Source organism: Vulpes lagopus, unplaced genomic scaffold (assembly GCF_018345385.1).
Source record: "Vulpes lagopus strain Blue_001 unplaced genomic scaffold, ASM1834538v1 ctg153, whole genome shotgun sequence".
Classification (NCBI taxonomy): Eukaryota; Metazoa; Chordata; class Mammalia; order Carnivora; family Canidae; genus Vulpes; species Vulpes lagopus.
In genome coordinates, this window is record NW_024570632.1 from 35,536 (window position 1) to 47,756 (window position 12,221).

At 38.2% G+C, this 12,221-nt stretch overlaps 1 protein-coding gene across 1 annotated transcript; it reads left to right on the forward strand.

Annotated features, from left to right (window-relative positions):
• Positions 1-6,858: 6,858 nt before the first annotated feature.
• Positions 6,859-7,785, forward strand: LOC121483820 (olfactory receptor 4N2). The gene has a single exon (XM_041742350.1). It carries the CDS (start codon positions 6,862-6,864, stop codon positions 7,783-7,785), a length of 924 nt encoding a protein of 307 aa, XP_041598284.1. The 5' UTR covers positions 6,859-6,861.
• The last annotated feature ends 4,436 nt before the right edge of the window (positions 7,786-12,221 follow it).

Below are 12,221 nucleotides of genomic sequence, written 5' to 3' on the forward strand. Positions count from 1 at the left end.
ATATTTTCTCTGCATATTGTTTACATACTCATTTATTGACTTGGCCACATGATTTGCTCTCAGGGCCAGATCATGGTGATATGGACAATGAGTAAAGCACTTGCCTTGAGTGTAAAATCTAAGGGAGTGACCAAAAAAACCCCAACTTAGTAATAAAGATAAACAATATTTTAATTAATATTTTTTTAAAAATCAAATCTTTTTTAAAAATCCACAATGAGGAAAGTAAATGCCAAACTTTAAATAAAGATATGATCAGCGAGTGTTATGCTGAGCCATACTGGGATTTCACACAAAAGGAAATATCTGTAATTTTGGTATCTTTATTTAAAAATTTCATTATTCTGTTCACAATTTTCACATTAACTGTGATTTTTAAAATATCGCATTAAAATGGTACTTATTTTGATTATTAAAGTTTTTGGTGCCCTGATAAATTTTGTGCCTAAGGCAAATACCTCACTTTTCTCACCTTGTCATCCTGTTCCTGCTTGCTTTCTTGACATCTATATATCTATATCTATATATATCTATGGAAATATATATATATATGTATAAATATTTCATCGTTTATTTACATTTGAGTGGTTATTATAAGTATAAATGAGTTTTCTTAATCTTCTATTTACTTTTGACCTAATAAATATGCTTCCAGATAGGGTTCTATTATCTCATTTACCAATAGGACTTTGATTTTAGAATTCAGAATTAACCCAGTGTGGCACTATATGACATATTTTAAAATATTTATCCCTTCCAAAGCTCTGGTATTTCCATATGCCTAATTTAGCTCACATTCTAACAGCTCCCTCTGGAAATATTCAGTAGGGTCCTGGCAGTCCCAGTCTCCAAAGCAGTCTCCAGTCTCCATTGTATTGTAAAGTGTTAAAGGAGATCTCAAAACCTAAGGTTCCTTTGTGAGGAAGGATGGCTACTTGTGAGAATTACATAAAACCCCTGGAGACTCAAATTTCCAAGGATGAGAGTAATATTCATATTTACAAGAAACAAGGAGAGGACAACAGAGAAGATATCACAGCTATTCTACTGTTTCATCTGCTGCATTGGAATACAATGGAATAGAGGTCAGAGTTTCAGTAGGAATAGCAGAGGCAAAGACCTAAATTCAGCAGGGTGGCATTTTCTACCCTCCACCCTAATAGATCTCTAATGCTCTTGATGTTTGGAATTACTTTAATGGTGGACAAAACTTTCATTCTCTTATCATAATTAAGTAGAATTATCAAGAGCCTTCACAGAATTGACATCTGGTATTAAAATCAAGGAACATAAGAATGAATGATATGTTTTATTATTCTTATAAAATATGGATGAAAGGGAGAAAGATACAGAAAGTTAGGCTAAAGCCTCCAGAGAAAAAAAAGCTTAACAGATTTTATGATTTTGCAGATTAGCCCAGATCTCTTAATATCCATACTCAGTAAATTTTAGAGTTTCTTCTCTTGCCTATGGTTCTATTATTCAACAACACAAAGCTTTGATAGAGAAAGTTGTAAAACTTAGAAAAGCTTGATTTCAAATGATTGACTGCATTGGCAGTTTTACATGAAAGCTTTACTGCACCGCCACAATTTCTTCTATTAATCACTCCAATTTTTGTTGCCACCATCACTCAGGGTTTACCCTAGAGCAATTGACAAAGGATCTCATGGCAATATATCTATTTAGTAGAGCTACCTCTTAACATCTACATATTTGCAGAGTTCATTTTGGTTTAAACATACTTAAATAAATTATTATTATTACCTTCATCCTTATATATCATGATCCTTGTATCCCTGTCAGACAGAGTCAACACGTTACTCTATGTGAAAGATGAAAAGACAACCTTCTGAAAGCAAAGCTAGGTGACTTTCCCAGGATCATACATTTAGTGAATTGCTGAGCCAACACTTACTCATTCTACAAAAGCATTAGAATCACATAAAAGGTTTCCAAAGTAAGGATAGTTCTATCTTATCACATTGCTTAAAAAGTTAGGAAATTTAGAAGTAATTTAAACCATCTCATTTTACTGATGAAAGAATTTCCTGGCTTAATACCTATATATTTGTTTAGTGCTTTATATGTTTATCAATAGCATCAGTACCAATTAAATCCTTGATTATGTTCTTTAGCTTGATCCACATTTTTAATATGTAAAACTTACTACTGATTTATCCTTAAATAACTTATAAACTTCAATCAATATGCTGACAGAAATTACACTCAGATTTTTGGAAACTTTGTTGAACATTTTCATTTCTTTAGAATGATATTAAAGAGATTTACCTTTATTTTATAAAGAGAAAGCATCTTTTTTATCAGATTCACTTATATGTGGAAAAAATATATATGAGGGAATGGGGAGTAATTAATGAGTGATTCAGATTTGGTAAACTATAAGAAGGATACTACTCAAGAGAAAATGGTTAGTACTGAAGACTGACTTATAAATTTATTTTGTGTACCAACTGTTAAGAATGGAATATGGTGGGAAGTGTACTTATCACTCATTTTTGTTTGAAAGGAACCAAAATAGGGCTTTTGTTTTGTTTTTAAAATATAATGGCAAGACAGACATGGGCTATAGTGGAGTGGCAATGAACAAGAGGACAGAGAGTGAAAAAATTTCAGATAGAAAAGAATATGAATAAATGATAGGAAGAAGCGAAAATGTTAAAGAAAAGTGAGATTTAAGGTAAGCAAAGTAAATAGGGAAAGAAAATTAGGGGAAAATGAGTTCAGTAAATTAAAAGGGAAAAAGAAACCATAAACTTATAAAAATAAATTAGGAAAATGAAGACTTGGTGATGAATAAAAGGGAAGATAAAGAGGACAGAACATAAGGAAGAAAAGGAGTGAATGTTTCAAAGAGATAGGGAAGTAAGGCCCTTGGGTCTCTAAACACCTGGCTCCAGAGGCTGGTCTGACCAGTTTACACTCCAGATATGCACAGTTTGCTGGTAGTGTTTGTGTCTCCACCCTAAAAATGAAGGCAGCCCTCTCCTTTGCCTTCCCTACTTCTCTACTGTATCCTCATTGCCACAGAGAGAAGAATCTATGAATTAGCTGAAAGGCAAGGAAGATTGGAAATACAGTGGTGAGGATTTAGATGTTCATTTCAGCCTCTTTTTGACAACACTTTTCCCACGAATTGGCTGAAATCGGATATTTTTATTCTGAAAAAGGCCATATAATCTGTAAATTTTTTTCCCAGAAATTTGTTTTATTTTACCTAGAAAAATGATCATCTCATACACAATTATCTGGATTTACGTGAGCTACCATTTCAGAATCACAGGTAGAGAGGATACATAGATGAGAAGGGGATAGTGTCAGGTAGTATGTTATAACATCTGTTTAGGTAATAGTTAAAAAAACAGAGATGAAAGACTGGAAATAGGTGGAGTGGAGGCTAATAAGCCTTAATCATAAAGACCTTCAGAAAGCCTCCGTCTCAGAGATGTCATTAAACACTAACACCATGAAATAATACACTCAGATTGAGCTTGTAGGATTCAAGAAAACTAAGTAAGTAAAAGGGGGCTTTGACTTACATTCCTGAATATATTTTTATAGGCAGTTGATGGAATGAGTGTTGAGACAAATGGCTTCTTAAATGCTAACAAGAAGTGAGTAGAGAAGCTAATTTAAAGAGCTACAAAAAAAGTTTTCTTTTCATGTGTCTGTAGGCCATTTGCATGTCTTCTTTGAAGAAACATATGTTCATGTCTTCCACCCATTTCTTGACTGGATTTTTTGTTTCTTGGTTGTTAAGTTTTTAAATTCTTCACATATTTTGGAAACTAGCCCTTTATCTGATAAGACGTTTGCAAATATCTTCTATTCTGTAGGTTCCTTTTAGTTTTGTTGATCCTAGTTGTATAAAAGCTTTTTATCTTGATGAAGTCCTGATAATCCATTTTTGCTTTTGTTTCTCTTGCCTTTGGAGGTGTGTCTGGCAAGAAGTTGTTACAGCAGAGGCCAAAGACATTGCTGCCTAGGTTCTCCTCTAGGATTTGGGTGGATTCCTATCTCACATTTAGGTCTTTCATCCATTTTTATTTTATTTTTGTGTATGTATGGTTAAGAAGTGGTCCAGTTTCATTCTTCTACAAAAAGAATGGCTGTCAAAATTTCCCAACACCATTTGTTGAAGAGACTGTCTTTTTTCCATTGGATATTCTTTTCAGCTTGTCGAAGATCAATTGAGGGTCCATTTCTGGGTTTTCTATTCTGTTCCATTGATCTGTATGTCTATTTTTGTGTCAGTACCATATTGTCTTGATGACTGCAGCTTTGTGATACAGTTTGAAGTCCGGAATTGTGATGCCTCCAGTTTTGGTTTTCTTTTTCAACATTACTTTGGCTATTCAGGGTCTTTTCTGGTTACATACAAATTAAGATTGTTTGTTTCAGCTCTGTGAAAAATGTTGAATGTGTAGATTGAATGTGTAGATTGTTTTGAGTAGCATAGTTAAAATTTTCTGTAGGTCTCACTTTCCCTGTGTGTGTGTCTAGTATTTGTATATATGTGTATACTGTGTATATATACTGATTAATATGTGAAATCATGACTTTCATAAATTCCACCTGTGGCTTGGAGTGAAACATGGAAACTTGTATATTATCTATTCAGCTCCAGAGATACTTAAAACAGATATTTTTAATGTTTCCTAAAATATGTATCCTAACAATGAACTATATAGACTTACTGTTTTGTTTTGTTTTGTTTTTACTTTTCTATTTCTCTCCTTTATTTCCATCACCCTTTTCTCTTCCAGTCTTTCATTCTAATTACTTACTCATTAGCATTTTCTGTCAAATATTTTCCCTTTTTTGGTACCCTATATTCCACAGAGCTTACTTAAAAACAACTGTGCTATTTAGTTAAATAGTATAGAGGAGCATATATATTGGTATATACTGGTATATATTGCATTATATTTTTCTGTAGATTAGCAATATTCAAACTCTAAGAATATTTCATACCTATGACAAAACATTTTTAACATGTACCTTAAGTATATGCAATTTATTTATAAGTACCATTATATCAATATATATATCAAAAAATAGTATTTTGAAAAGAATAAAATTAAAACACAATATGTACAAATATGCACAATTATATACTTGTTTTATATATATATATATACATATATACTATATTCTGTTCACTCCTCAATGAATCATCATGTGTCCCTTCTTTAATGAGCATACCCCACTTTAATAGCCTGTGCCTTAAGTCTGTATTTTTCCCACAATAACTTAGAAAGGTTCATCTTCTAATTTTAGGCTCTATAAATGAGTGATTTTTAGACTATCAATATTATTTTTATTTAAGTACACAAAAAAGAATATCCACTGATTAAGGCTGAGTTAGTAATTTCTTTATTTAAACGAAATAGAACACACTTGCATTCTTCCACTACTGGTCAATCAGAACCAAAGAGAAAACTAGGGCAGCCCGGGCAGCTCAACAGTTTAGCCTAACCCCTAACCCTTCAGCCCAGAGCGTGACCCTGGAGACCCCAGATCGAGTCCCATGTTGGGCTTCCTGCATGGAGCCTGCTTCTCCCTCTGCCCGTGTCTCTGCCTCTCTGTGTGTGTGTATGTGTGTGTCTCTCATAAATAAATAAATAAATAAATAAATAAATAAATAAATAAATAAAAAATCATAAAAAAAGAGTAAACTCATTCTAAACTTAGGTAACCACAGTAACCTTAGTTTTCTTATCTTTGAGAGGAATTTGTTAGACTGTAATAGGATCTTTATTGTTACTCCTATCTATTCTATGCTATGATTTTATGCATTGACATAACTTATTTTTAAAAATGGTATATTGGAAAATTTTGTATTGCAGTGTATTGTTTGTTGAAAGGCTAAAGGCTCTCCTCCCTTGACTGTTACAACGGACATCAGCGAATTAAGGATACCGAAAGTATAGAAGAAGTAACTGAGATTTAGATAGTGTTAATTAAGCTGCATGAACAAGGTATGGAGGGCTACATAAGTGGTATTTAACCAGGAATATAACTAGGTGAATGTAACTAAGTTACATGGAAAGTAGAGCTATCATTGGAATCCTGATTATCAGTTTGGAGTCAGGGTAATAGAAGGACACCAGACTAGAGGAGGTTCATAAAAGAATTAATAAGAGAATACAGAGGGCAAGGCAGAGAGTTAGTAGGCAAGAAGGAGGAACTCCACAGGAATGGAAAAAAAAGGAAATACTTAGGAAAAAAATGGACTTGAATGAAAAAAGGTATAATTACAAGAAAATAGCTAAGTCTCAAGCACAGTATAACCATTAAAATGCAAAGATCTTAATAGAGTTATGTTGTATCTCAAATAGGAAGCTTCTTATATGACTTAGGAAGGCAGGAATCCCAAGGTGCAGGATTCCAAATTCTTAAAGTAGAGAACAATTCTATAGAAGTGCATGGTTGGATGGGAATAAGAGTTGTGGTATGAAAGCAATATTTTTGTTGGGTTCCCTGCTTTAAATTTGGATCTTAACAGAAGGTTTGGAGTTTACCTAAGATGTTGGAGAGGGTTGAGAGACGATTTTTAGCTGATGTGACAGATAGGTCAATTTTTTTTTTTTTTTGGAAAAGGATGGGACAGGAGAGGCAGAGGGATAATCTTAAGCTCATGTCTAGCATGGAGCGTGACTCAGGGCTCAATCTCACCACCATGAGATCATGACCTGAGCCGATATCAAGAGTCTGACACTTAACTGACTGAGCCTCCAGATATGTCAAATATTTTTAGTTGGAGAAGAGTGAGGATCTAGCTGGAAGAAATAGTAATAACAATGAAATCTGCTTCTTGATGTACTGCAGGCGGAGGAGATGGAAAATAACAACAGTACGGTGGTGAAAGAATTCATCCTTCTTGGTCTAACCCAGTCTCGAAATATTCAGCTCCTGGTCTTTGTGCTAGTTTTAATCTTCTATTTCATCATCCTCCCTGGAAATTTCCTCATCATCCTCACCATCAGAACAGATCCTGGCCTCACAGCCCCCCTCTACTTCTTTCTGGGCAACTTGGCTTTCCTGGATGCATCCTACTCCTTCATTGTGGCTCCCAGGATGCTGGTGGACTTCCTTTCTGAGAAGAAGGTAATCTCCTACAGGGGTTGCATCACTCAGCTCTTTTTCTTGCACTTCCTTGGAGGAGGGGAAGGATTACTCCTTGTTGTGATGGCCTTTGACCGCTACATCGCCATCTGTCGGCCTTTACACTATTCAACTGTCATGAACCCTAGAGCCTGCTATGCCTTGCTATTGGCTCTGTGGCTTGGAGGCTTTGTCCACTCCATTATCCAGGTGGCCCTCATCCTCCGCTTGCCCTTCTGTGGCCCAAACCGACTGGATAACTTCTTCTGTGATGTGCCGCAGGTCATCAAGCTGGCCTGCACAGACACCTTTGTGGTGGAGCTTCTGATGGTCTTCAATAGTGGTCTGATGACCCTCTTGTGCTTCCTGGGCCTTCTGGCCTCATATGCAGTGATCCTCTGCCGTGTACATGGGTCCTCCTCTGAGGGGAAGAACAAGGCAGTATCCACATGCACCACCCATATCATTGTTATATTTCTTATGTTTGGGCCCGGCATCTTCATCTACACTCGCCCCTTCAGAGCCTTCCCAGCTGACAAAGTGGTTTCTCTTTTTCACACAGTGATCTTTCCTTTGTTGAATCCTGTGATTTATACCCTTCGTAACCAGGAAGTAAAAGCTTCTATGAAGAGGCTATTTAATCAGCATATAGCCTAATTATGGGAAAAAAAGAATAAAAATTCAAGACCAGAGAATTTTCTTTGAAATTAATGTATTCATTTCTAAACACTGCATTTATTGAGCATTTCATGGGGGCTATTTTAGACACTGGGAGAGAGAGCTATTAATGAGCCACCGAGGTGCCCCGACACTTCCATTCTGGTTTTTTTTTAATAAATTAATTTTTTATAGGTGTTCAACTTACCAACATACAGAAGAACACCCAGTGCTCATCCCGTCAAGTGCCCCCTTCAGTGACCATCACCCATTCACCCCTACCCCCCGCCATCCTCCCCTTCCACCACCCCTAGTTCGTTTCCCAGAGTTAGGAGTCTCTATCTTCTGTCTCCCTTTCTGATATTTCCCACACATTTCTTCTCCCTTCCCTTATATTCCCTTTCACTATTATTTATATTCCCCAAATGAATGAGAACATATAATGTTTGTCCTTCTCCAATTGACTTACCTCACTCAGCATAATACCCTCCAGTTCCATCCACGTTGAAGCAAATGGTGGGTATTTGTTGTTTCTAATGGCTGAGTAATATTCCATTGTATACATAAACCACATCTTCTTTATCCATTCATCTTTCAATGGACACCGAGGCTCCTTCCACATTTTGGCTACTGTGGACATTGCTGCTAGAAACATCGGGGTGCAGGTGTCCCGGCATCTCATTGCACCTGTATCTTTGGGGTAAATCCCCAACAGTGCAATTACTGGGTCGTAGAGCAGGTCTATTTTTAACTCTTTGAGAAACCTCCACACAGTTTTCCAGAGTGGCTGCACCAGTTCACATTCCCACCAACAGTGTAAGAGGGTTCCCTTTTCTCCGCATCCTCTCCAACATTTGTGGTTTCCTGCCTGGTTAATTTTCCCCATTCTCACTGGTATGAGGTGGTATCTCATTGCGGTTTTGATTTGTATTTCCCTCATGGCAAGTGATGCAGAGCATTTTCTCATGTGCATGTTGGCCATGTCCATGTCTTCCTCTGTGAGATTTCTCTTCATGTCTTTTGCCCATTTCATGATTGGATTGTTTGTTTCTTTGGTGTTGAGTTCAATAAGTTCTTTACAGATCTTGGAAACTAGCCCTTTATCTCATACGTCATTTGCAAATATCTTCTCCCATTCTGTAGGTTGTCTTTTAGTTTTGTTGACTGTATCCTTTGCTGTGCAAAAGCTTCTTATCTTGATGAAGTCCCAATAGTTCATTTTTGCTTTTGTTTCTTTTGCCTTCGTGGATGTATCTTGCAAGAAGTTACTGTGGCCGAGTTCCGAAAGGGTGTTTCCTGTGTTCTCCTCTAGGATTTTGATGGAATCTTGTCTCACTTTTAGATCTTTCATCCATTTTGAGTTTATCTTTGTGTATGGTGCAAGGGAGTGGTCTAGTTTCATTCTTCTGCATGTGGATGTCCAATTTTCCCAGCACCATTTATTGAAGAGACTGTCTTTCTTCCAGTGGATAGTCTTTCCTCCTTTATCGAATATTAGTTGACCATAAAGTTCAGGGTCCACTTCTGGGTTCTCTATTCTCTTCCATTGATCTATGTGTCTGTTTTTGTGCCAGTAAACTAGGTACCTCTTCAGGCTGTAGCCTGCATTAGGAAGGGATGGGTGAGCTCCTGAAGACGCTGAGGTGTCCCCCCTCTGCCTCATTGATCTGACTATGACCACACATGGGGTCATGGTCTCATATGCTTACAAGCAGCCGCTACTGGACCCCTCTAGGACCTGAGTGTGGACTTTCCTGTCTGAGTGATGACAGGGCCTTACGTAGAGCCTGCCTTATGGATAGGAGCCAGAGTTCAAGTCATGTCAGGCCAGGAAATGCCACTGCACGAACCCCCAGGGCAGGGAGGTCAGAGCTTCCTCATTTTTGGAACCTAAACCTCAGCTATCCCAGGAGGCAGCCAATAGCCAGATGAGCCTGCATATTTGAAATTTCTTATGGTTAATGAAGTTACACATTCCATCCCTCGTCATACCAACCACATTTCTGGTGCCCAGGAGAGCATGTTAAAAACACATATCATGTCCATCATCACGGATGCCTCTCCTGGGCAGCTGCTTGGAGTCTGGCACAGTGGCTGCACATGGACCCCATCTACTGGGTGTCCATTACCCATCGCAGGTGAATCCCAGGTGGATTGGTGTCCAAGTAAGAGCTATCATGATCTTGGGGAAATGAGAAAATGCCTGGTGAAGGGGATCCTTTCTCTCAAGGAAGGTTTGCAACTGTGGTCAATGTCTTGTTGAAGGACTCTAACTCCCAAGACCCCAGGGAAGGTCTGAGGAAGAGCAGGTGTTGACAGTGGTTTCCAAAGTGGTCTCAGCTGGAGTAGCAGGAACATGGGCCCCACTCTCTTCACCTCATCCTCATGCTTGTGTCTCTAAAGATTGGGCAGTGGAGAATATCAAGGATGACACTACTGATGATGAAGAATCCTCAGGTAGGAAACTTCAATGAGGATGGAATCAACTCAAGAGAGTTCCTGGGAGCAGTTGTATTATACCTGCTATTTGTAGACTAATGGTCGGCGTGATGAAATAAAAAAAGATCAAGTACAGGAATACAATTTTTGGTTCTTTTCTCCTTTTATTTAAATAATTTATATTCATTAATTTATTCATTTGTTTATTTGACAGAGAGAGAGAAAAGGAGTATAAGAGGGGCAGAAGGAGAGGGATATTCAGACCCCGAACTGAACAAGGAGCTTGACATGATCTTGGGATCATGATCCAAGCTGCAGTCATACACTTAAATACACTTAACCTACTGAGCCAAGAAGGTGGTCCTCTTTGGTCTATTCTATCATAAATAGTCGGGTATTTGGATAAAATAGTAAGAAGCATTCTGCCTTGGGATTGGATTGCACAGTTGGTCATATTCATATCTTATTTGGTGTTTATCCTCCTGTTCCCTTCACTGTCCCCTATCCTTTCCCAAGGCAGCCCCATCCCCGTTCCTATGCTGCTACACAAGGAAGATTATTTTGGTGACTGTGAAGACTCAGATCCTTAACTCAACATCCATATGTAATTTACTTCCTCTCATGCTTTTTATCCTATTTTGATTTCAATAGGTATTTATTATATTTTGAGAGAAGTAGGGACTCTATGTGTGTGGAGAGGGGCAGAAGGAGAGAGAGAGAATCCCATGTAGACTGCCTGCAAAGACTGATATGGGACTCAAACCACGACTCTGAGATCAAGACCTGAGCCAAAATCTTGAATCGGACGGGTAACCTACTGAGTCACCAGGCACCACTATCCTCTCTCTTAATGATATGCTCCTTTTTAGGATCCTAATCTTGCAATATTTGCTCTTCTCTATGCACTTGAAGTCTTTGGTCTTAAAATGTATAATCTATCTCGTCACACCTGCTCAACAACTTCCTAGAATTCTCCTGGTTGGTGGTCCCCAGGATTTGAAAATTGAAAGTATAGATGTGTCATAGCCAGATAGTTCATTCAGAGAGATTTCTCACCCACAGCCAATCCAGGAATCGACCCATTATCTTGATGTCAGTCCAGGGAGAAGGACTCTTCTATATAAGACAGAGGGTAGGACGTTTGGCGATTTTATGTGGCACCTGCTGCACGTTATATACCAGAACCTTTGGACCAACTGGCTCAGGCTTTTACCCATAACCCTTATAACCCTCTAGCAACAGACTCATGATTATACACCATAACCAGTGTCCCACTTGTCATATGTATAACTGAGAGCTTTCTTATCTCTTGCCCCATTTCCTCCCTAGTAACCACTAATCAGAAAGAATCACCCTCATAATCACATAGGATGCCTCACTTCTGGACAGCTCAGTATAGTCTCTCCATACAATAGCTTCCCATCATGGCATAACTGAAGCCTTCCATTTATCCCCTAGTGTGAGTTTAAACTCTTCTAATGCTGAGGCTCAGGCTCTAACAAGCGCTGAGTCATTCTTTGCTTGTTTTCACTTGGCTGGCCATTGTTCATTGCATAGGGATTCACAAGGGGTCTACAGATAAGGACCAAAATGGTGGATTGTGAATAGAAGGCAGAAATGGGCAAGTGTTTGACCATAGATAAACTTGGACTCTGGCGTGAAGCCATCAGCAACCTGCCAAGGAAACGAACCGATTATCTAGACTTTCTGACTTGTAGGAAATCAGAATAGTATCTTGAGCAAGCAGCCCAGGGAGTGTAACAATAACCCCTCTCATAAATATTTCCAAACAGTCAGGACATGATTTGTCCCTGACACAGTCCCTTATTGTGCTCTCTTGTCAGCAATCCACCATCAGAGAAAAGAGCACAAACCATGAAATGTGATGCCCTGAAAGGAGAGTGGACAAGAATTTTTATACTGGGGAGCTGAGAGGCGACACCTTCCTCCCATGGCACAGGGGAAGGAGGCTGAGAAGAAGAGGCAGCGAGAAGAGA

What these genes read in the sequence shown, in the direction of transcription:
- LOC121483820 (XM_041742350.1), top strand. Translation starts at nt 6,862, where the DNA reads ATGGAAAATAACAACAGTACGGTGGTGAAAGAATTCATCCTTCTTGGT.